This window comes from Protomyctophum bolini (assembly GCF_963924005.1).
Source record: "Protomyctophum bolini genome assembly, chromosome: 4".
NCBI lineage: Eukaryota > Metazoa > Chordata > Actinopteri > Myctophiformes > Myctophidae > Protomyctophum > Protomyctophum bolini.
Genome location: NC_137865.1, coordinates 9,976,763 through 10,003,795, shown reverse-complemented (window position 1 = coordinate 10,003,795; position 27,033 = coordinate 9,976,763). Strand labels below are relative to the sequence as shown.

The following is a 27,033-nucleotide window of genomic DNA, read 5'->3' as shown; positions in this document are numbered from 1 at the left end:
ACTCAAGATAGATATACAACAACAACAAAAAAACTATGATGAGACAAAAAAAAAGGGCCCAATGGGAGGTGATAAACTTTAGCGTTGCGTGCAAAGCCTCTAATCTTCCCCGTTAAGAAATTGTTCTAAAGGCAAGAACATTTGAACATTAGCAATCCACAAGTGGCACATTACGAACGGTACAGACACAGCTGACTCATACCACACGGTCACTTGGACGGTCCCCTGTGCGTCTGACCCTTGTAATGTTCCGTTTTGTCCGGTTCAGTGGGATTATCGACTCCTGCACACATTGGACTACTGGGGATACTGGGGATGTAAACTACTGAACCGTGACAGATTGACACATTGACAAATGACTGTTAATAACCACTTGGACCCTAAGATGGAAACATGGCTGAGGGAAGTAGGGGTGCTGGAGCACCCCCTCCGCCCAGGCACAGGAAGGGGAAAATTATAATGTTTTTAATCTGTTACTAGGCCTAATAAATGTGCTGTATCACAGTATCGGCACCTTAACTGTGTCAGTTTGCTCATGCATGTGGAGAGGGAAAGTAAAAGCCACTTTTCCGCATGAAAATGTGTGTGCACGAGGTGCGTGCACGAGCATTTTGCGGCACCCGCTAACGTGCGCACCCCCTACTAAACGTTCAGCACCTCCTACTGTTAACATCTTCCCGCGGCCATGGATGGAAACGAACCTGGGGTAGTTACCGGTAGTTTTATGTACCGTTTTGTAAAGAGACTACGAGGACCTAGAAAAGCGTTATATAAATTCTATGTATTATTAGATATACCGGGATCCCCCAGGGCCCTATATATGCTACGGCAACAGCGATCCGGTTTGATATCAATGATAAAGCTCATCAGACGGAACGTTACGTCAGAAGCAGTACATTTGTTAGGTTGACCTACAGGTGTGCTGGTCTTGCCAGTGAGGATGGTCCTGGCCTTGGCTTTGTTCATGTTGAAGTTCTTGAGGTAGGCCTCGTAGATCTGCCGGGCCAGGGTCTTCTGGTCGGCCACCTGGGGGTCTTCCACGTCCCGGTCCCCCGTCACCATCTCCGCCTTCAGCTTCAGCTTCTCCGACTGGGGCATCCGGCCGAAGCGGATGGCTGTGGAGAGAGAAGAGCACCCCCACAACGTCACCTCACAGTGAGAGAGATCAGGGGCTCCCACAACCAGCCCGTTGACAGGTTGGCACAATGTGCATGTGAATCATCACGTCTGTCTGTCTCTGTTTAAACACCATCAGATCTTTATTAAGCATTAGGACACAATGAACAGACGCATCACTAGACAACCTCCCAGCAGACAGTCAGCTGTGATGGAGTGCACTGTGTGTGTGCATAGTGGTACTACAGTGTTGTTTTTGTTCTACGACAACACTTAAAGACGGTCTGATCCGGAGAGACTAATTAGATTACATCTGAATGCTTTGCCACACACACACACACACACACACACACACACACACACACACACACACACACACACACACACACACACACACACACACACACACACACACACACACACACACACACACACACACACACACACACACACACACACACACACACACACACACACACACACACACACACACACACACACACACACACACACACACACACACACACACACACACACACACACACACACACACACACACACACACACACACACACACACACACCTCATTAGATCCTCACTAAGTGGATGAGCAGTTTGTAAAGCAGGTAAGAAGTGCACACTGGAGCGCTGGCCAGGAGCCAAAAGAAATGGAGAGGAGATACACTGAGTGGAGCTAAACAGTAAACACACTTTAAGTCCCAGGGGGAAGGGATGCAACTTCGACCTCACTGGGGGCGAGAGAGAGAGAGAGAGAGAGAGAGAGAGAGCCTAGGTGAGGAGGGAGGATGCAAATGGAGGTGGGCAGGCTATTATGTTCTGTCATTTCCAGTGTGGAAGAAGTCCTCAACCCCAGGATTGTTGGGAAGCAACAATAGATGTGTGTGATATCATCAACATACCTGGAAGTTACGCGGGACTGCCTACTGAGTGGCAAAAAAAAGCCCATACATACGAACAGAAAAGTCCTATCTGATTGCATTAAATTATGACGTTAAACCTTCTTTTCAACTCACTTTGACGCTCATATTATTTATCTTCCGTTTAACAGTAGCATATCCATACATTGAAACTATGTCGGGGGGTGGATCTGGATCAGACATTGAAGATATGGGGGTTCCATCACCCATCATCAGACCCATAAATGTGTCATGGGTCGGGGCTCACATACTGTGGACTTGGACCACCATAGATTCAGACCAAAAGCCATGTCTGTATTTGTATGCTCAGTCTTTGAGTAAACGCTCCAATGATATTAACCTTTTGGATCTTGACATTAGGCAGGCACGCGTGCACGTGTCGCGCACAAACAAACACACACACAGGTGATCAGTGCATTCTATTTCAGTGCATTGTGACCAGCAGGGCATAGACCTTGGCCAGAGGTCAACATGCCATGCTGTATGTTGATACGGAGTAAACATGGCAAAAAAATACAGTGGCAAAAAAACAGCCCATACATACAAACAGAAAAGTCCTATCTGATTGCATTAAATTATGACGTTAAACCTTCTTTTCAACTCACTTTGACGCTCATATTATTTGCCACTTACACATAAAGTGTGTGTGTGTGTGTGTGTGTGTGTGTGTGTGGGGAGGCAGGGGTTAAGTGCCTTGCTCAGGGAAACTCAGGGCACACAGACCAGGCGAGGACAAGCAACAACTACAGTATAGGGGTAGGATAAGGTAACGAACCAGCCCTCACAGGCTCACAGCAGCATGGCATCACTGAAGCATGCATTACACTTCACCTTGTCTGAACAGGTGATCTGCAGCAAGCTGTTGGACGTGCTCCACGCGTCCTCCTGTCCGTTATTTAAAGTCCATGTCTGGACACGATCTAGTATTCTAGCACAGTCACATGATCTCTGTTGTGTGTAATATTAGTAGCCCCGGTTAATCCACACAGAACTGTTTAAAGTCATACTGTGTAGATGTGCAGATACCCCTATATACACTTAAACTGCGTGTTGTTTTGTTAAATGTTGAGTGAGAAAACACTCCCCAAATCATATGACAAAGCCACTAAGGCAGTATAATGACAACGGAGCTACCTGTATGTGTGTCGCCTACATTTTTTTTTACATGACTTTAAAATTCTTTGGATGCCCGCTAGGTGGTAGCATGAGCACACCTAACCTGTGCCATCCGTCCACTCTCACTCTACGCTCCTCTGTTTCATTTCCGGGTTATCAGTGAGGTGGGGGCTGTTGGTGTGAGAACCGTGATCAGTAACATTAGCTCATACCCCTTAGCTCTCGTCAGAAATGGTCACATGTCCGGTGCGATGCGAGACAAAGTCACGAATGATTTACGATCGCCGGGATGCGCGACGGCACACCATGGACAGCGCTCGACGCTTTAGAGATGCAGGGCTTTGAAAATCCTGTTATAATGGAGGCACAATGGAGCTGGACGGAAAAAAATCCCATAGCTGGTGGGGACGGAGGTGCTCCATAGCAACCGGAGCAATGCTAAAAGGTAAATTGATGGTCACTGCTTTCACATAATGGATTATCGGGGGGGGTATTAGATGGCTGATGCCGTACCATAGCCTAGGCCCTAGGGGGTACGATTATAATCGTAGATGGCGCAGAAAGAATTAAGGGCCCGATTTTCACCTGTGCCTTACCCCGTATCCCTAAACTTCTTTGCCTTTCTTTTATTTATGGTTTTACCATTTTGAAAAACATTTTTAAATAGTTCAAATAGCCTATCTACAAGCAACATGTTTTTCTAAATACAAAAAAAAGGGCAAAAACTGGGCCCTTAAGTGTGTAACGACAGTACAGGATGTTTTCTCATAAAATGGCAAACTTCCTGCATCCTCAGCAGCAGCTGTGCTATCAATAGATGATCAATAATAGTAGCCACGAGTCGACGACTTATAAAACTTCCGTTATGAGCCAAACCTCAGTCCTGTGGTCTCTCCGAAACCCACCCGACCTCACAGGATCACTTAACAGTTCCCTCTCCAGTGTCCTTCCCCGACCGCGCTCACATTACCACCCTATATGAAACCCAACACACACACACACACACACACAAACACGAAGTGCCATTGACATAAATACTACAGCTGAGTATAGGCGCTCTATAGCCAACATAACCCAGGGCACACACCCCCCTACTACGGCACCGGTTCGGGGAACAGCAGAGGTCCAAACGGACCCTTACGGGGTCCATCACTCTGAGAGCGTACACAAATGGAAACTTTTGCCTTTCATGACAACTTCCAACTTGGTTATGAATGCCTGCACTCATGATGCAGTTGTCCTATGCATTAGGACCGGTACGGAGTCACATAGGAAGCAGAGTAACTGTGGAACAAACTCCTCATTGCAGTTAGAACTGCAGACTGACTCACCTCTTCAGACTCCCAGCTTTAGGCCGTAGCACTCGACCTGGCCTCGACGACCATGCAGTCTTGTGCAAAGGTTAAAATGCCATTTAGAATGCATGATATTTAGATATTAAAAACTATAGTTTTTTATAGTTTCAATGTACATTTTGTCCATATCAGTCTAAACAGACTGATGTTAGGTTCTTTCTTGGCTATGATCCTGGATTACTGAGGCGCTACAATGTCTCTATGCATGTGTTTAGTTTACCAATTGTAAATCGCTCTAGATTAACCCATTTAGACACATTTAGATTTAAAACACCAAAAGGGGTTCCCGCCCCAAAATGGGTTAAAGGGATATTTCACTTTCAAATTCTGACGAAAGTGAATATCCCTTTAAGAGCGTCTGCTACATGCCTAAATTGTAAATTGTAGAGTAGGGAAAAAAAGAGGAAGCCCAACTGATAGAAAGTCCAACTGATATCGCTACGGACGATATTTGACCAGTGTATTAGGGCTGTCACGATTACAAATGTTAAGTCGACGATTAATTGCCATACAAATAATTATGATTGTTTTTGGCATTGAACATGCATGGGAATATATGAATACAAAATGTGTTGGCCTTTTAGGCATCATAATAAGAAATTAAAATACAAAACATTACTGACATATTTAATAATTGTATACTTATTTCTTAAATGAATTATCTGCAGAATATGTAACCTAGTGAAATTTCGTAGGCCTATGTCTATTATTTATACTGTACATAATCTACATATGATTTGTTTTTGTCTTATTTAGATGTGTTTGAGGGGTGGAGGGGGAGGTGTTGGAGTATACCACTGCATTGTTTTAAGTACTAGAGCGGTGCCCGTTGGGCACTGGCCTACTTGGAACGATGCAAGTTGGAAATGCACGCCCCACCCAGTTATTGTCTCCACCAGGCCGAAGGCATGGGGAGAGAGTATATGTTTGGCACTCCGTCCGTGTGTCTGTGTCCGTCCGTGTACAGCGACTTTGTGCATTTATAGATAGATAATATAAAATCAATAAAAAAGACCTTGATAAAAATAGCTACATCTACAAGCTTACAACGCTTTACAAATATATTAAACATTTTTCAACATGGAAACGATTATGAAGATTATGCTAAATAATTGTGATTATCTCAAATAAATCTGATTAGACGATTATGTAATAATTCTGCACGCCACTTCAGCATTGGCAATTATGCAGCTTGGTTTTTAACCCATTTTCAGGCCCTGTTTCAGCCATCTATATATATTTTTTTTTTTAAAGCAGATCGACAAGCTCACACAGGCAATTTCTATTGTTGGAACAAAACTTAAATAATTCATAACATATTTCCAAAAGTATTAGAATGGATTTTGCATGTGTGGGCAAAATGAGTTTCAAAATGTGGGCGATCGAAGGTTTAGGACTCTCCCAAATCGAGATAATTAAGACATCAATTTACAATTTAGGCATTTAGCAGATGCTCTTAATCCAAAGCAATTCACAATAAGCAAGAACACCACAAGGTAATACATCAAACACATAGAAATAGTCATGAGTCAAACTAAGAAGCTATCTTCCGTTTAACAGTAGCATATCCAGACATTGAAGATATGGGGGTGCCATCACCCATCATCAGACCCATAAATGTGTCATGGGTCGGGGCTTGGACCACCATATGACTCGGACCAAAAGCCATGTCTGTATTTGTATGCTCAGTCTTTGAGTAAACGCTCCAATGATATTAACCTTTTGGATCTTGACATTAGGCAGGCACGCGTGCACGTGTCTGTGTGTGAACACAGCTGCGGACACACACAAACACACACAGGTGATCAGTGAATTCTATTTCAGTGCATTGTGACCAGCAGGGCATAGACCTTGGCCAGAGGTCAACATGCCATGCTGTATGTTGATACGGAGTAAACAACATGCCAGACACAATGCCAGACTGTGAGGGCAGTGGAACACTGTCCCCCAATTCTCAAACACTGATGACATCCACCCGAACTAGCACAGTGGCTAGTGGCTTCAAAATCATGAAAGTTTTCTGAAAACCCTATGTTTCTATGGCAGTGGTAATACAACTTTTTCATGTCAAGACCCCCGAAAATGATAAGTAATCTATATCTGAATATATGTTGTTCCAGGGACCCCCCCCCCCCCCCCAGAAGCAAAGATATGAGTTAAAAAGGGGTGCGCATAACTTTTTTGTGCTGGTTCTCAGAGGAGCAACTGGAGATATCTATTATTGTCCCATCTGTGTAAGGAAGCAGACTGCCATTGCCCTCTGCCCATTGATCCGGTCCTGGGTTCATTGTACACCCTGACCTCGGACAGAAATGTTTTGGTAAATGTTTACGCACTAATACACTATTAAGTAATAATAATGTCACATTACCTGGCATCAAGAGTAACTAGTTACACTACAAGCTATAGTGCTACTGTATGTTTCTGATGGGAATTAGCCGAAAGAAGATTTCCCATCAGAACTCCACCCCCTGCCATGTTATCTCATAATATAGGCTCAATAGTCTGTCTCAGCCACATACAAGACACACTCACTGGAACTTTAGTAACTCAAAATTACTTGGATTAAAAATACTGTTTAGGTAATTGTTGCACTACTACTGGGTAAAGTAATTACATTAAACAATCTCAGCATTATCTCCTCCCCTTTCCTAATGCATTTATTACAACTACACTGCATGTTTAAAGTACGGTACGGTACTACGACTGACAGATGAATACTGTCCGACAACACCCTGAGCCTCCCTCTCCATTGGTTCAAACAGGGTGAGCTCCCTGGTCTCTATTGGTTCAAACAGGGTGAGCTCCCGCTCTATTGGTTCAAACAGGGTGAGCTCCCTCCCTATTGGTTCAAACAGGGTGAGCTCCCTGGTCTCTATTGGTTCAAACAGGGTGAGCTCCCTGGTCTCTATTGGTTCAAACAGGGTGAGCTCCCTCTCTATTGGTTCAAAGAGGGTAAGCTCCCTCCCTATTGGTTCAAACAGGGTGAGCGGGTTCAACAAAACACACACACCTCCTGCAGGCGTGCAGCGCCAGATATACAAGCAAGTGAGCATTTTTTAATAACCAATGTATAAATATGGATGCAGTTGTTAAAATGATTGTGATGATTGCTGCATTCACACATTTTGCTGGGGACCCCAACGCATCACAATGCAACACATGAGCTTGTAGATCAGCTAATTTGTGAGGGCCTCCCATGTACGTCTGGCTTTTGGAATTACGTTTGTTTAGAGCACTTTAAGAGTAGCAGCCAAGTCTATGGACTTTTAATGTTTGTTTTTAGAGCACTTTAAACAAACATTACCAGGCGCCCCTCGCCTCACACTTGTAAGTGTGAGTTTTGAATATCCGAACCATACAATATGTTCAAAGTGGTTAAACTTTTCCTCCTTTGATGTCCCCTAAATCCCCTAAACTATGTCGGGGGGTGGATCTGGATCAGACATTGAAGATATGGGGGTTCCATCACCCATCATCAGACCCATAAATGTGTCATGGGTCGGGGCTCACATACTGTGGACTTGGACCACCATAGATTCAGACCAAAAGCCATGTCTGTATTTGTATGCTCAGTCTTTGAGTAAACGCTCCAATGATATTAACCTTTTGGATCTTGACATTAGGCAGGCACGCGTGCACGTGTCTGTGTGTGAACACAGCTGCGCACAAACAAACACACACACACAGGTGATCAGTGCATTCTATTTCAGTGCATTGTGACCAGCAGGGCATAGACCTTGGCCAGGTCTATGATGTCCCCTAAATCCCCTAAAACCCTGTCAGACCTCTGGGGGTCCGCATTTTTGGAGAACCACTGCTTTATGTACCGCGGCAGGTATGTTGATGGTGTGAATGAACAATTTCAGAGCATGGAAGGATACAGTCGAATCAAATTTCTGAAATGGGAAAACGATAGCTTGTTCCTGTTGCCAGCTGGAGACTTGTTTTAACCTGCAACCGAACACCTAAGACTGCTGCTAAAGAGCCTGTTTGTGTGTTGGCACGTAACAGTCTGTAGTGTGTGTGTGTGTGTGTGTGTGTGTGTGTGTGTGTGTGTGTGTGTTAAGGGCCAAACTACTGAGGAACAATGCAAGTCGTGAATGATGCAAGTTGTGAATACATGCCCCACTGGTTACTGTATATATTACCCGTAGGGCCTAGGTATAATCGCTTAGTTGAAATTATTTACGATAATCGCAATTAGTTTTTGCATAATCGTCATAAATAGCAGTTCAAAAAAAGGTTAAAAACCTAGATGGGCACCGTTGCTTTTTACAAACCCTTAAAGCCAAACAGAAATGTACATTTTATTCATAATGTTCAACGACAGTTGAGACAACCGTCAATTTTTCAAAATGTCATAATCATGACAGCCCTGTGTGTGCTTCATCTCTGTGATAACCCGGACATTTTTACATCTTTGACAGCTAATACACCAGATGGTGTTGTGGTCGATGAGTCCAGAGGAGTGTCTCTATTAGAGATAGCCTACACCTTTGACCCCAGCCTAGAGGAAGCTTTTATGACCAAGGTCACTAAAGACCAACTAACTTCTACAGTGCATACCGTACCAGTACATACCATTCTCAGATATCTTTTTACATATTTGGCAGTCTAGGCAGGACATAACCACAGACTGGTTGTTAGAAGGTTTCAAGAACTTGGGATGCCCAAAAAGGAGGCAAACATGCTGGCAAAGTATTGTCTGTCTCCACCCAACAAGGGGTTTAGAAGAGAAAAAGTCTGTTGTGGAGAAAAGGAACTCCACACAAGCACTTCTCACAGAGAGTGATTAGCCTACTAATGATTGACAGGTGCTGCCACTTTGGGAGCGTGGCTGAGGATGTCTGTTGGAGAGTGTGAGACAGACTCCACGGTGCTTGTCCAGCGCAGTACATTCTCATCAGACATGATATTTTGCTAAAGTGTAGGCTATTATAGGCTATAGCTATAAGCTCTGTATATGGTTAATTGTGGGAGGATGCGGGATTCGCGGGGGCCCGCTGGTTTTATCTGTCGTGAGTGACTGTGTAAAAAATCGCCCATCGATCATCTGACAGCCCGGGGCCCCAAGAGGTCTGGGCCGGGGGGAGACCACCACCCCTTCCCCCCCGGTAGCTCCGTCCCTGTGTGTGTGTGCGTGCGACTCACCGTTGTGGGACATGCCCACAGACAGGCACTTCTGGAAGCGGCAGAATTGGCACTTGTTGCGGTTCTTCTTCTGTATCTTGCAGCGTCGCTCACACTTATCGTACTCCAGCTTTAGACGGATGGTTCTCCTGAAGAACCCCTGCATGGTGGAACAGAAGCATTGTTCAAATCAATCCCAAACCCTGCAGTCTCACCAAGTTATTATTGTCAATGTTTAACACTCCTCCTAGTGTTGGGGGTTAATTATTGTTTTTTTTACATTTACAATCTTTGAACACCATAGGACAGTGGTTCTCACATTGTTTTCATGCCAAGGACCACCCAAATTGATATAAAGGTTTTTATTTTTGCTAGGGAAGAGAAGATTTATGAGAAAAAATATATATAAAAAATATTCAAAAATTCACACCAATCTGAACTGAGTGGTGCTGTGTGTGTGTGTGTGTGTGTGTGTGTGTGTGTGTGTGTGTGTGTGTGTGTGTTGAGGGCCAAACTACTGAGGAACAATGCAAGTCGTGAATGATGCAAGTTGTGAATACATGCCCCACTGGTTACTGTATGTATTACCCATAGGGCCTGTCACAATTATTGTATAATCGCTTAGTTGCAATTATTTGCGATAATCGCAAATAATTGGAGTGGTCAATGGGTCTGTGTGTGTGCATGCGTGTGCTGGAGTGGTCAATATGGGTGTGTGTAATCTCAACAGTGACACTTGGTGGCCACGCAACTCTATTTCCGTACTCATACATAGGGACAGACACAGTTTAAATTATACAATTATATAAAACTAGCTGCTAGTTTTGAAGTGTTTAAAATGATTGCGACGCTGTATTAACACATTTTACTGGGCACCCCTGGACAATCCCCCGCCTCCCAAACAAGGGCCCCTGGGGACTCCACTTTGAGAACCTTTAGGGGGCATAAAAATGAATATTTGGAATGAAACTAAAAATAAAAATAAATGGTTAAATGGTTATTAAGTGGTTAAGAGTACGAGTCAAAAGAGCCTTGAGTAACCTTATTTTGCATCCAAATAATCCATCCAGAAGATGCTATTGACCAACTCTCCCCATTAGAAATGAAATAGAGGTCATTAATCACAATTATTGACTCAACCATGTGAGTGGTGGTACGTGACACTATCACCATACACGGTTATCATTTCGCCACCGATTTCCACTGAGTTTACACAATCTCACACAAAGAGCAACATGTGTCTTCTGAGACCAGTCAACATGCTGCAAATGGAAAGGGGAATACTGGATTGCTTAATAGCACCATGCAACCAGATTAATAGCTGCCTTCTTATTTCTTTGGAGGAAATAATTTCAGGTTTGCAATAACCAGGAAAATAAACAGAGTCCTCGTAGCATTGCGGAACAAACAGACTCTCACAATGCATGGTTAACCATCAAGTGAATTACAATGTGTAACAGAACAATCAAGTGTTGGTTCTGGCCTCTGGGTGGAGTCATCATTCAGGTGATATTACACAAACCGTTGCTATGAAAGAGGGACATGCAAACGCTTGCAGCAATACAATACACACTAGCAAATGGACCATTTGGTTCCATTTGTGACTCGCCTGGACCCCACTTTGTAGATATGCAAAGGCACAAAACTACATAAAAGTATATAAATCAGGCATAACTCCAACCTTAACTCCTAAACTCTAATCCTTACCTGACATTGAATCTTCTCCTAATTGTAAAGGTAAGCCTAACTCCCCAATCATTTTGAACCATAAAAACAACCGTTTCTCCAATGACCACCAGGAAAATTGTCCTCACATTGTCCGTTTCTGTGGGACACATACGCACACGCACGCACGTGTGAGGCCAGCCAGGGCAGCATGCCAGCAGAGCCGTTCCCTGCCAGACATGTGTGTATGACGAGTGTGTATGTGTGTGCATGCGTGCGGCCCTGCAGGGGGCCAGTGTGTTGCTACCGTAATAGAGGTCAAACTATTTCTGCCATTTTCCCATGAGAGGAGCTGGAGGATAGGTCACTCGGTTCAGACAACTTTTTGTTTTGTTACAAAATATCCTCGAGTGCAATAGGACTCGGCAGCATTCCTTTTTGAGCGGTACTTCCATTATAGTACGTGTCACCAACAACACCATGAAATTAAAGTATGATTTAAAATATGTGGGATGTTGCCATCGGCCACACAAGCTGGCCTAGCCATGGTCATGATAGAGCATCGCAGTCCCGCCCCCTTTCATGACGACGCCAGGCCCAAATAATTCCCAATGCATTTTTCCCATAGACATTTCAAAAAGTATTTATTTAAAGACCTTTTAAGCGTCGCGCAAAGCCAACTCGAGTTGTGACAAATCATGACAAACAATATTTTGGACCAAACAAATACTTACAAAGAAGAAAACAAGAAAAAAAGTGTTGTAACCTGCCGTTTTCTTCTTGTTCGGCCCGAATTTTTTTGTTTGTCTTCATGATTTCTCACAACTCCAGCTGGCTTTGTACGAGGCTTAAAAGGTCTATAAATAAATACTTTTTGAAATGTCTATAAGGAAAATGAACGAGGAATCATTTCCTGGACCCTGGAAGGGGCGGGACTGCGACGGACATTAGGAGGCTAGGCAAAAATATCGGATCTACAAGTTCACAAGTGAGCTTGTCGTTCGGATATAGTCCATGACCATTAACTTACGAAAAACTCATGTTAAAACATGGAGATAAGAGGTTTCTGTCCGACAGCAGCGATATAGCCCTGGGTTAAAGACAGGGAAACAGATACGTACATTTAAATGCTGGAAATTAAAATAATGAGGAAACCCACTACCTACTGTATGTTATGTGCCTATGGTGAGTTCTCATAAATAATACCAATCTTATATAAATGCAGCTGTTTCAACAGTGAAATCTGCCCGCCAACCCAAAACGGTTTCCAGAATTGTTTCCAGAACATTGCAAATAAGAGCTAGTTTTAAATCCTAGACATTTACAGGGCAATATTACACAGAAATGCCAGAAGTAGCCTATACTGTACAGTCGATACAGAATGTTGCACAACTAGCCACTTCCTCCACTGGTGAATTTGAATCCTGAAAAGTAACTTATCTGTTGCCCTACCTTGTGTTATAATCTACAACGCAGAGCAGAGGGGATGGGAAGATAAGATAGGTAAGACAGATAGATAAAAACCTTAATTATCAACTTAACATCAAAATATGTCTTGCATCATCACATGCTGCAACAATCATCAACATAAAATAACATATGTTGTCACACACACACCCACCCTATGGCGTGTGTGTGTACACACACACACACACACACACACACACACACACACGTGTACTGTATGTGACTATGTCTGTCAGTGTGTGTGTAATGCACGCATGTCCGTACTAACTTATACACCGGGCAGACCAATTCTTTATTTTGTCCACTCTTTGCACATGCATGCGAGTGTGTAGTGTGCGTGCTTGCATGTGCTTCACCTTTGGCATGTCAAAGGCCTTCAGACAGATATACAGTGGGGCCCTTCTTCTAATGGCTGCTCTCTACATGGTTGTTGTAGAGACAATGGCTTCCACCTTGACACGGCTGATAGCCTGGGAGGTGGTAAACACAGCCCTGCCTTGACACGGCCTGGCCTCTCTGCCCACGTAGGCAATCAGCCTGGGACTCTGACCCACGGCCACTATAAGGGGGCCGCCATGTCAACACAAGAACGTTTGTTTTATGAGCACGGGAGAGCTTTGGATATAGTCACTGTTGGAGCTTGCAGATCTGCTACGTTTTTGAAACCTTAAAAGTAACAATCCAACATCAGGCTGTAAATGACTGGGTTGTCATACACAAGAACTGCATGGCAGAAAGGCAACGGCATCTAAAAGAATACATGCTTGCAGTCTATGGACATGGCCCACGCACACACACACACACACACACACACACACACACACACACACGATGCCTTCGGGGAGAAAAAAACCGCACACATAAAGTTCAAATATGGATTTAAGAGGTTTCTGCCCAACGGCAATGGTGTGTACACAAAGCACAGATATAGTCAATCAAAAGAGTTTTTGTTGTCGGTCTTATATTATATTGTAATAACAATGTGTGGATGTCACTAAATCCCATGGGAGGCACACTGCAACCAGTGAAAACCACTGCTGTGGAGTCAGTCTAATGCTCAAAACACAGCCTCGGGTTGCTCTTCAACTCAACTGGTAAACAATTAACCGAGACATGATCCCACACCTGTGGCCCTGGGTCTGAGAGATGTGGTACTGCACTTTACTGAGGAGTTTTGGATTATACAGCACGGTTTCCCAAGCAGTGGGTCCATTTTTATCGGTCCCTTTATTTTTGCTACATTCTTCATGGATTAAAAACAAATTAAATTATTTATTTTTCTGTAATTTCATGTAACAAAAATAAAAAAGAACAAAATCTAAGAAATTCCATAAATTAGAAAACAAATGTTTATGTAGTATGTCTCTTTTGGGTCACAGGCTAAAAGGTTTGGGAACCACTGCTGTATAAGGTTACGAGAGCTCACTGCTGCGTCTCTGTGTGACAGACTACATCGTTTGTGCTGGAATTACTGTAAATATAGTCGACAGATTATTATTGACTGACAGGAACTGGGGTTAACCTGTATAGTCTCCCAACAGCTGCCTGTGATTCTTCTCTCTTGTCTGTGCTTGTATCTGTGTGTGTGTGTGTGGCTGAGACTAAATGGCGCACGCACACACACAGGCTTGCAGAGAGAGAGAGAGAGAGAGAGAGAGAGAGAGAGAGAGAGAGAGAGAGAGAGAGACAGAGAGAGACAGAGAGAGACAGAGGGGGTGGGGGGGCTGTTGCCATTTGTCTTAAAAAGTGTTAAAGTGACAAAAGTTTTGAAAAGTTCTGCCATGTGTTTCAAAAGCTTCATACCAACATTCCCTTGCCTACATGTAAAACTATTTCTATCAGCTAAATTGTATTTTTGTAAGTTAGCTTTTCTAAGTTGCAAACAAGACAGGCAGAGATTTCACACATTTATAGTAGGATAATGACATTTCCCAAAATAGGCACACCAGGTTCAACGTGGTATAAAAATCGGGGCACATGGGCTGTATAATATTCAGAGCATACCTATTTACACGCACCTCGACAGTGGGTGCAGGGCCAATAAGGCAATTATGGAAGGAGGTAGGGCCCGCACACCATTCTTTTGGTAAATAATTACTTTACTGAATCATATGTATAATATTGTCAACACCCATGTTGTAAAAGAAAAATCTAATAATGGCGGCTGTGTGTCGGCCAAACCGACGTCTGGGGTGTGGCTGTAGAAGAGCCTGCTAAATGATGGTCATATGGGGTGTGGCTGTAGAGCCTGCTAAATGATGGTCATATGGGGGTGTGGCTGTAGAGCCTGCTAAATGATGGTCACATGGGGTGTGGCTGTAGACTAGAGCCTGCTAAATGATGGTCATATGGGGTGTGGCTGTAGAGCCTGCTAAATGATGGTCACATGGGGTGTGGCTGTAGAGCCTGCTAAATGATGGTCATATGGGGTGTGGCTGTAGAGCCTGCTAAATGATGGTCACATGGGGTGTGGCTGTAGAGCCTGCTAAATGATGGTCATATGGGGTGTGTCTGTAGAGCCTGCTAAATGATGGTCATATGGGGGTGTGGCTGTAGAGCCTGCTAAATGATGGTCACATGGGGTGTGGCTGTAGAGCCTGCTAAATGATGGTCACATGGGGTGTGGCTGTAGAGCCTGCTAAATGATGGTCACATGGGGTGTGGCTGTAGAGCCTGCTAAATGATGGTCATATGGGGTGTGGCTGTAGAGCCTGCTAAATGATGGTCATATGGGCTGTAGAGCCTGCTAAATGATGGTCATATGGGCTGTAGAGCCTGCTAAATGATGGTCATATGGGGGTGTGGCTGTAGAAGAGCCTGCTAAATGATGGTCATATGGGGGTGTGGCTGTAGAGCCTGCTAAATGATGGTCATATGGGGTGTGGCCGTAGAGCCTGCTAAATGATGGTCACATGGGGTGTGGCTGTAGAGCCTGCTAAATGATGGTCACATGGGGTGTGGCTGTAGAGCCTGCTAAATGATGGTCATATGGGCGTGTGGCTGTAGAGCCTGCTAAATGATGGTCATATGGGGTGTGGCTGTAGATCCTGCTAAATGATGGTCACATGGGGTGTGGCTGTAGAGCCTGCTAAATGATGGTCATATGGGGTGTGGCTGTAGAGCCTGCTAAATGATGGTCATATGGGGTGTGGCTGTAGAGGCTGCTAAATGATGGTCATATGGGGTGTGTCCAGCGTCTCTCACCTTGCAGCCCTCACAGGCATGGACGCCGTAGTGGTACCCCGACGCTCGGTCAGAACACACCCTGCACTCCAGGTTGAGGGAGGAGGAGGTGGACGTCAAGTCCTCCTGGCCCGCCACCATCCCGTAGATCCCAGACGAGGGGCTGGACGCCGGGGTCAGGGCATCTGGGGGGGAGGGAACACAATTGTGTACAAGTATTAAAAACACAAATAAAACATTAGAAAATATCTGATCTGCAAGCTCTACAATGCGTTGCATTGCTTGAAGGTCAGCTATTTCCACACAACGCCTTCATAACGTACAGTAACAAAATAGGGCCATAAGTGGTAAGTAGTCTTGGGAGGCTGGGAGCCATGTGGCGCATAGGGCAGGTGCCCATCTCCTGTTTCTGTAGCGTTTCTGGCAGACACCTTCATGGAAATATAACGGCAGCTCCATCACGTTGCTTGGCATGGACTAGTGACGTCGATGGACGGAATCCTTTTATCTATTTTTATCTATTTTAACTGCACCTCATGATGTGAGCATTTGTTTACCGCCGCTTTTCCAATCACATGCACACACAGCCATCCGTGGGGGGCGGGACCAGCGTTAACAGTTATATGGGCTTGGAAACAATGTGTGATATTTGCATGGCGCACGGCGTACAACAATGGTTACTAAACAGTGGGATGAATTCAAGCCGAGTAGGTGAGGGGGGGGATACCAGATTTGGCCCTAAGCTTGTTTGGCGTAAACATGTGGTATGACTGAGATGTCAATATACAGCTATGGTGACATTTTGTTTTCCGAGTCCTCCACATAATAGCAGTTCTCAAACATTTTCATGTCAAGAACCCCCACATTGGTATACTTTGGCCTCCTAATGAAAATGTATTGTGCCATTTTGACCGACATAACAGAAGTGTTGCGTTATTCAAAATGTTCAAAGTGATTGCCGAATTTGTCAAGATTTTGTCAAGATCTATACAGTAGAAGCTTCAAGCTTGTGGATCCGCTGCTCTCAATTAGCAAAGGTACGGTATGAACCACTGCAGTGGTTCAGCGGTTTGGCAGCCTTAGCTGAATGGGTAGAGATGCTGCCTGGGGAAACCAGAGATCCCAGGTTCAACTCCAATGCGTCGTGGTATCTTTGGCTTAAAGTACCACTACTTTTTCCAGAGGCAGTTTATGCTGGGTAACGTAAAATGCCTTGAGTGGACCCTTTCTTTATACAAGTTATTTTTGGAAAGCGTTATATTATTTTACTTTATGATGCAGGAGACATAGCTTTGATGTCAGGACTTGGGTACTGTATATTAAACGGCCATAAACTCGAAAACACATTAGTTCCATAATGTTCCATTATGGTTTCTCCCACCGATTGCTTGCTTAGGATTTCCTCCAGCGTTCTACTTTTCATGCTTTTTGCATAATGTTGCTGTTGGGCAGAAACCTCTCATCAAGGACATTCACATAAGTGAATGTCCTACGTGATCATACTACAGCGTCACAGAAGTCTCAAAAGTAGCAGATCCACCACACGCTTGAAATACGGCGCAATGCAACCCGTTTTGAAATAGATCTGCTACTTTTGCTATTTTTTATTAAATCCTGAAAAGTAACAGTTTTGGACATGAGGTTTCCACCCGACAGACGACAACTTCTTAGTAGGGCTGGCCGATATGACTTCAAATCAACATCACAACTATTTAAAACTTTTTCAATGTTATGCGACGTGTTGCGAGCTTGTAGATCTTCAATTGTCACGATTTATTTTCCACGCCAACATTGTAAAACAAAGTACTGTATAATGCAGTGGCTTATGTAATCAATAGCCTAATAAGAAAAAAATAATATCAAGTTGATTCGTTGATAAATAGGAAATGTAACAAAACTGCTTCTCGGCTAATTGATTAACCCACATGACTTTAAGATTAAGTCGGTTACTGGTTGTAAATTCCAATTAATTGCCCAGCCCTCAATCAGTGAGTCTTCCGTTTACCTCTGGCTCTATGCATGTTACAACACTGTGTATTAACTACTAGTAACATGCTCAATCAGTGAGTCTTCTGTTTACCTCTGCCTCTATGCATGTTACAACACTGTGTAGTAACTACTAGTAACCATAAATCAATGTGAGGCGTCTTCCGTGCATGCGTGCGTACATGCACTGTAGGCCTCTATGCTGAGGCAAACACACAGACGAGTAAAGTGGAGGTTTCCTGAGAGGTGGTGCTTGGTGGCTGAGGAATGTGTGAATTCCTCTCCGGCTGTGGGGCGAGGAGAGGGGAATGGAGCGAGAGAGAGAGAGAGAGAGACACAGACAGACAGAGAGAGAGAGAGAGAGAGAGAGATGTAGGGGAAGAAGATAGAGACATAGAGACAGAGTGACAGTCGGAAGCGAAGTTAAAGGACAACTTGAGTTTTTTTCAACCAAGGTTCATGTTCTAGGTTGTTATTAGAGAAAGTAAAAGAGAAAGTATGTTTTTTCATTTGCTGCTTTCTTTCGTTTTAGGGATTTTAGCAGTTTTTGACATTTTATAGCGATTTTTATTTATTCATTATTTACTATAGTCCTACTAGACCCCAAGAAATTATATCTGGCCACAAAAGATCACTGTATCTACTGAATGTGAAGGTAGCTTACTGGGGGAAGCCACACTGTGTGTCATAGGCTCAATGTGTCAGTTTGACACATTCTGTAAATCCCGTGATCTTTTGTGGCCAGATGTAATTTCTTGGGGTCTAGTAGGACTAGCTGTCAAAAACAGCCCTACTTACATATTGCTTTTTATTTTATTTTGAATCGTGAAAATGTCCAACAGGTTTGGACATTTGAAGTATCCACCTGACAAACAGTATAGTGTATGGTAGAGAGCAGGGACAGGAGACTACAGAGAGGGAAACCAGTGCTGGGGAAAGTACATTTACTCAAGTACTGTACTACTTTTGTATGTTTTCCTGACCACAATGTTAAGTGTGCAATTCAGATTGCATGTAATTTAAATAGATGCTAGGTTCATCGTTTGTTTACCAGATATATCTACCAGATATAGTTTCAATGTACAGATTGTAGTATATTGCTGAGACTAGGTTCTTGCAGTTCTTCCGGTAGGATCATTACCATAGACTGTAAAAAATATGGACAAAGCGTTCCCCGGGTCTAACATGAACGTAAAATGAAGCCTGAAATCCCTTGCACTGTAAGTCGCCATCTTTCAAGATCCGTTTGAGCCCAGTTTGACCATTGGCTGGCCCAGACAACGAGGCGGGACTTCCCCCCTTCTTCTTCGTTGGTTTTTATTTTGACTCGAGTGGGTGGGGGATCCCGTTCATGAACTGTAACGGTAGCCACGCCCCTCAGAACATGCGCGACTTTATGGTCATTTTTTTTATAAATGGGGCCATCATTTTCCAAAAAGAATATTATGACATTAGAAATGAGACTTTAAACTAGTGACTGGAAGCGAAAAGTATTCATGACCATGTTTATTAAGGTAATACAGTCTAGGTGAAGTTGGGCCAAAATACATGGACTTCTATGGGGCTATGGGTTTTTTTGAGCCCAATGATAGCGCCACAACAGGCCATTATATGAACTTTCATTTCCTTAGTGGCTTCACAAAAAATCTGTCTGACTGCCCCCCTGGTCATTACGGTAATTTTCAGAACATGGAGGGATGTTTTCAGTAAAAGTGGTGGTATTAGGTCTTGTTTGCGTGTTCTTGTTCTTGTTTTGCTTGGTGATCCTAGTTTCCGGAGGTAAAACACTGTCTCTCTGCATTATACATGTGTTTACCTTGCTTGTTGAAAGTCACTCTGGTTACTGCTTAGGCACATCCGCTAAATGCCTAAATACCAGCGTCACAACACGTGCGATGCAAGGCGTCGTGAGCCTGTACATTGCATCTTCAAAAGAGGGCAACAGATTGAGGATGTGTAAAAGTGGGTCAGTGAGACGCAGTGAGGAGATGAACGTTTAAAGCTACAGGAGGTGTACCGTGAGCAGACGCGATGTGCCGTAGGCTGGGGTCAGAGGTTAAACAAGCCACAGTCTTAGTCCAGTCGACTAGGAGTAAATAAGGGATTACGGGCGGGGGGGTGGGGTCCCTGGGAGGGAGGGTACTGCCGCTGAGGGGACGACAACAACATGGGGCGATGCACACGACTCTGGGGGAGGATGTAGGAGCAGGTCTCTCTGCACATGGGACATTAGAGACAGACCCATGCCAGTGTTTTGTGACAACCTCATGGATGAACTAGCAGCATCCATCTCTAAAGAAGATACATAGTATCTGTGAACAAATAAACAACAACACAGCGGCAGAGGCTCAGGCGGTAGAGCAGCCGCTTGGAAATGGTTCCCGGTTTGATACCCGGCTCCCCCTGAGCTAGTGTCGAAGTGTCCTTGAGCAAGACACAGAACTGCTCCCGATCATTTAGTTATTATCATAACTACATCCGATGATCCGACCCCCTGGAGTCGCCACCCCCAGACCCCACATATTTTGAGGAGAAAAAAAACACTGACCTAGAACAGTGGAACCTTCGGAGCCGGAGCCGTTGCTGGAGGAGTGATACTCGGGGACGTCGAAGGAGCTGAGGGCGTCATCGTCGATGGACTGCGAGATGTCCTGCAGGTCCTCCATGCTACCTATGAAGTGGTCCGTGCCGGGGCACAGCGGGCTGCCCAGCACCGAGTCCTCCAGGGGCGAGGGCGGACCGTAGTGGCTCTCCATGTCGACCATGGTGCTGGAGGACAGGGCCCTCGGCGCTCTCACTCATCGGCCTGCAGGAAGGACACAACAGTTAGGGCAGTGCTTCTCACAACGACCATCAAGATATGCGAGTTTGGCTGCGGATTTACCCACATCTGACAATGTTTTGTGTCAGGGCAGGGACAGGGGCAGGGGGACCGGCCCCCGTTTTTTTCGCTAGCTAAAAACAAAAGCAGGCAGCAAACAAAAATATTCTTTCGTTAAAAAGTAATCAATGCTTATAGTGATTCTCCAGCTCTTTAATAAACAGAAAATACAATTCAGGTGGGTTGTCAATTTCATACACTGTTGCTATGAAAATGGAAGACCTCTGAAGGCAAAGTACGAGAGAGAGGAGAGAGGGACAATGACCCTGACCAAAGGCATAGCAATGAAGAACACCACAGGCACTCGCACTGCATCAAAGACAAGACCGATGACAGATTTATTTTAATACGTCGACTCGATTAAAAAGTAACGTAAAATACGTTGAAAGTGGTAAAAACTAGTCCGTCACATCAGCTCAAAATGAGTTTGATTTGAGCTTGTATTTTTGCTACTTTTGAATTTGAATCCTTAAAAGTAGCTTTTTGGACACATGGGATAACCCACCTTTTTGGACACATGGGATAACCCACCTTTTGAAGTATATGTTGAAGAATATATGACATTACAAATAAAATAAAAACTGTCCAGTATTTGCATTGTCCACTTTCTACCACGTAACTCCTGTAGTATTTCTTCTCTCCATTTGAGAAGCACTGTAGTAGTGCATCATCTTGTCATCACACATGGCTGTCTAACATAGCTCAGGGGGCTTAGTGATGAAATGGGGAGGGGGTCTGCTGGGACCGTACACTAGTCTTACAGTTGATGACGCACACATCACAAGGACTAGATGAGCGGGACAGGACGAGCCCTGCAGTCAGTGTCAAATGACACAACAGAGGGAGCTGGCCCGTGCACGCGACCTACAGTGCTAAATGTAGATGCCGCAGTAACATGATCCATGGACCTCACTGCTCCAAATAGACAGAGAGAGACAGAGAGAGAGAGAGAGAGAGAGAGAGAGGGAGAGAGAGGGGGGGGGGACAGAGAGAGAGATGGGGGGACAGGGACAGAGAGAGACAGACAGACAGAGAGAGACAAAGAGAGAGAGAGAGAGAGAGACAGAGAGACACAGAATATAGGTCACTGGGTTGGCCTAGGCCCAGCTTGGATAGGTTGAGCAGGACTGCAGTTGGGTTGCATAAAGTTGGGTTGCATAAGGTTGGGTTAACGTTGACTAAGCTTGTTGTCACCCTGGCTCCCTCAGGCACTGTGCTGGCAGCGTTATGACTTACACAAGGCTCCAGAGCCAGCTTAAGAAAGTGTGCTAAAGAAAAGTGGGCTTGGCCTGGCCTGGCTTGCCTTATATATTACATTAGCTTGGGACAAATTGCCGTCATACATCATCCTCTGAGGCAGTGATTACCCAACCAGGCAAGTGGGCCCCAAAATAATTACACACGCACGCGCGGAACCACTGCTTGCTCGAAGGGCAGCTCTGTAGAGTCCCAAACCCAGACATCCACACGTAAAACTGTGTCAATCTCCAGTACGCTTCCCTTCTTCTTCCCCGGCTAGGCAGGCCTTCGATCTGCTAAGAACAGCAAGGAAGGGGATGTCTGCCAACTCTATACCAGGTTTTATGGTTAGCAGCCATTAGCTAACAGCTGGTAGCAACCACACTGCCAGGCTGCTCGTTCACACATGGCTGCCTTTGGAGACGAGGCGGCTTATCTAACCTTATTTCACCCTGCCTGCATGTATATATGCGGCACAGTGCTATTTTGGACACGTGAAGAATGATTGCACGCTCAAAACGTTTCCGCCAGCCCCCTCCCCCACCCACCCCTGCGGTGGGGTGGGGTGCGCTCCAAGCTGAAAGTTCTAACGCTAAATGAATGGTATTCCATAGAAGCATCCAGCCAACCTGACCCCGGTTTTAAGGACAGAACAGCTTTGCCTGCAGGAGCAGCTGAACGTTATACAAAGCATCTGACACAAGCTTTGTGCAAACATGCTAACCACTATATACGTCTCGTACTATGAATAGTGAAAATGGCCGACTTACTAACCTTGACTTAAAGGAATCTTGAAGAATTAACTCTATATATTTTTGACATTTTTTTGACCAGATAATGAGCAAAAAAATGCAAGTCATGATTTTGTTCAACATGTTTTAAAATAACGTTGGACTACTTCCCAAACAGACAAGGCCTCAGGGGCCAGGCAGTGAACACTGTGGGCGGTGGGTGTGGGGGGGGGTATATGGACTAATTTAGGATCACTGACTCAGTAGTTGGCTGCCTGTGCCTTCCCTGCACACAGCCACACACTGGAAATGACAATTGTGAATGGAGGACAGGTTCACCTTGCAGCACTAGCGCTGCTGGCTGGCTGCGGGGATATAAGAGCTACTAGCCTCGTTAGCATTCAGCCTCCAGCTCGCGTCCCCGGCGACCTCAAGGACGGTCTTCGTTTAGAGGACATCCTGTCTCATGTGCTGTATTCACTCGGCACCATCTCATTACCATGCCTCTACAAGAGGGAATAACAACACATCCTCTCAGCTATTTCAGTATCTTGGCTACGGGCTTCCCCCCACAGAAGCCCCGCCATGCTGCCAATTCAAGACGACAATTAACTTTGACAGATATCGCTTGGTGAGACATGATGGGATGTGTTGACAGTGGTGGAAAGTTAAAGGACCACTTTTCAACCTATCTTCATATAATAGGTCCTAATAATCATGAAAAAATGGCTCTCAGTCTGTGTCTCATAGGAGGGCTGTGGGCAGTTCAGAAACCGTCCCCCAGTGACATCATCGATGGGGAATACAAGCTAATAGAAACTGCAGGCTGGCCTGGGCCGTGGCTCAGCGGTCCAGGCACCTTGGCTGGTAATCCAGTCTGGCAGTGTGCCGTGGGTTCGACTCCCGATCCCGACGGCCTTTACTGCATGTCATCCCCCCATCTCTCTCCCCATTTCCTGTCAGCCTACTGTCTGTCACTCTATAATAAATATAAAATAACGGCGAAAGCCACAAAAAATAAATAAAGAAGAAACTGCAGGCTTTCTAGTCCTGAAAAGTTGCAATGCGAACATGGAAGCCATCGTTCTCACGATAATGAAAATCTAAACATTTTTCTAAAAGAATCTTGTTTAGCCTTCCTATGAGACACAGACTGAGTATAAAAGAATCGTGCCATCTTATCATGATTATTAGTGAGGACCTATTATATGAAGATAGGTTGAAAAGTGGTGAAGTGGACCTTTAAGTAACTAAGTACATTTTATCCCAAGTACTGTATTTGCAGCAGACTTGATAATCTACATTTTGTGATACATTATATATTTAGAAAAACAGTTTAGCACTAATAATTAATAGTAGTATTATTCAAAATACTGGCCTGCACGCTATTCAAACAAACCTCACTGACCGCCCACAATTGCAAGAGTTATAATAAACACGACCTATAGAATGATGCAGTTAGTTATACACAGTTAGTGACAGGTGAGACGTTGTTTAAACAGATACCCTGAGCACACATTGACTTTCCATTTAAATAACATACATAACAACACAACCTCATAACCCCACACACACACACACACACACACACACACACACACACACTGTACCAGTAGCTACTAACGACGTATATGATGAGCACATGGTGGACCAAGCTAACCCTCTAACCCTGAGAGGTGTTGTCAGTCAACACACAACACAAGGGAGCTGTATGTAAACACACACATGGCTGCTTAAAGAGCACGGGTCAGGAGGGTCACTTAGGAGTATAGGATATGGCAGATAGCCAGGATGCGGTTGACTTAGGTGACATTACAACTTATATCACATCTGAGAGAGAGGGAGAGAGAGAGAGAGATGGAGAGAGACAATAACACAATGGTGGTTCCTACGGTAACAGTGAGCGGGCGAGGGGCTTCGTTTTGTGTCCCCACTGAGGTCAGGACCTCTCTTGTGTTCACCAGACCAAAGCCCGCTGAGAAGGGCACGCCGCTAAAGTGAGAGAGGACGGAGCAAGGTCACACTTGTTTGTGCGCTTAGGGGTTTTAGTGAGACAAGTCGGACGACGGAGGGGTTAAGGGCCTGAGTGAGTGGGGGGAAGGGAGGGACAGTCACAGGACAGGAGGAGTCCACCACCAAAGCCCCCGGAAATTGACAAAGAAGTAAAGAACGTCCATCTATCGGAGAGTTTGCCATTCCAGCAGAGTCACACCTATGTGAAGTGAGGGGTGCTCGCTGTATTTATAATCGGCCACATGACGTCTCACGTCGTCATTTAGTGCGCTAAACAAACATTAAAGTCCATAGACTTGGTTGACAAGCGATTTACGTATTAAGTGCCCTAAACAAACATTGTAATATCCTCAAAGTCCATAGACTTTGTTTGCACTGGGGGGAAAAAGGGGGTGAGGTGACGGTAGGGCTGTCCATGGCGCTGCCCTGGTAGTTTGAAGATGCACGCGAGCCTGCGCAGTCATTCACAGTTTTAGCACCTCACTAACCTCGTCAACATAACACAATCTGCCGATAGACGCTGAGGAATGGCCGTCCAATGCGTCCATTGTGCTAAGAAGCCTACTACTACTACTACTACCTGTGTCGATAGCCTATTCCGAAGTTAAATTACAGAGGTGATGTTTGCAACGTAAATGCATAATTATAACACTTGCCTATTATGCAAGTAAATAAAATAGAATTTGATATACAGTATAGTGTGGGTTAATAAATAGGTCTAGATGTTATTTCAATCAGTGATCACTCGTGTGCAAGTGCGCACAACATAGCTCCGCTAGTTAAAAAATCCACAGCACATCCCTGCCAGTGGTGCTCTAGTCTAAACAAACGTTAAAAATCCCATAGACTTGCAGGCTGCCATATGATGTAAAGCCATGCATTGGAGGGACTAGTGCCCATCATATAAACTATAATTGTCGCTGTCGGACAGAAACCTCTCATCTACAGTAACTGTATGCCCTGGCCTACTTGATTACGTCACCCAAAAGCATCAAAACATAGCAGATCCACAAGGCATGAAGGGGCACATTTTGGCCTTGTAGATCTGCTAATTTAGCAAAAAATTTATTTGAATATAAATGTAGCTATTTTTTTATTGAAAACTGTTTGACATGAGGTTTCCGCCCGACAGAGACAAAATGGTGGTGACAGTACTGCCGTCAGAAATAAATCAATTTGTTTGATATTGGTTTTCGATTGATTAGCCCCATTAGGCTTTCTAACACAAAATAGGTTAAATCGAGTGTGTTGCCATTGAAATTACTGTACCATAAAAAGATTTATACTGATTTATATACTTATATTTGCGCATCATGTGTCTCACTGAAAATTGCCAATCTCGCAACGAGTTGCGCTGCAGCGTGGTGTGAGCTTTTAGATTCGCTATTTTTGGTGAAACACATCGGCAAGGTGCAACTAAGTATTAGTATAAATCAGTGAACCACAGAAGTGAATGTGTGACTGTGAATGGAGGCATGGAGCATATATTTTCCATACAGTCTGTTGGATCTACACACTCACACAGGGGCTTAGCATAGCTACCTACCCAACCCCCACTGGTAGTCTGGTACGCTAACCCAGTACAGAGAGGAGCAGCCCACATTAGGCAGACAGCCCGTAAAGCGGCTTGCGGAGGCTATAAGGCTGAGGCTAGACCACCAACTACAAAAAAAATAGACAGACACGTTCTATAGAATATGACTGGGGTGCGTACAGCCTACCAAAGTCCCAAGGTTACCACAGGAATGGAGATAGTGTACACATACAGGAGGGCTGTGCAAATGTGCATTGTATCAATATTATATTGGTATTGTGATTCAAGTATCGTTTTAATCACTTAAGCCAATCTACAAGCTGGCACATTGCACATCTAGTTTACTCTTCCATGTGCAAATGATATCATGAATCAGAATCATAGCTGTCGGGCAGAAATCTTGCATCTCCATCTATTAGTATCTATTGCAACTTATTAAAGAAAATCTGTCAATGAACCTATACCGTACAAGAATGTCAAGAAAAGGTAGTCACTATTTCTGAAAATAATTGTTCCATTTCCTTGAACATCCAATGGTTTTGGCCGTACAAGCTTTCCAACAGACAGTAGCGATATTACATACTGTATTTAATGTATGTGCCACTAAGCCCACAGCTTTTATGGCAGAGCCGGGGGGAGATATGCATTGCTCTCGGAGAAGTGCTCTCCATACGGG

General features: G+C 44.5%; 1 protein-coding gene across 1 annotated transcript in view; it reads right to left on the bottom strand.

Moving 5' to 3' along the window:
* pparab (peroxisome proliferator-activated receptor alpha b) overlaps nucleotides 1-27,033 on the bottom strand; it is a 58,517-nt gene that overhangs the window by 15,647 nt on the left and 15,837 nt on the right. Inside the window, exons 2-5 of the mRNA XM_080761080.1 lie at nucleotides 20,508-20,765; nucleotides 15,995-16,158; nucleotides 9,680-9,818; nucleotides 916-1,115 (exon numbers count right to left, since the gene is read on the bottom strand). Coding sequence (XP_080617206.1) covers nucleotides 916-1,115; nucleotides 9,680-9,818; nucleotides 15,995-16,158; nucleotides 20,508-20,724 — 720 coding nt within the window. The 5' untranslated portion in view covers nucleotides 20,725-20,765. The remainder of the gene's footprint in view (nucleotides 1-915; nucleotides 1,116-9,679; nucleotides 9,819-15,994; nucleotides 16,159-20,507; nucleotides 20,766-27,033) is intronic.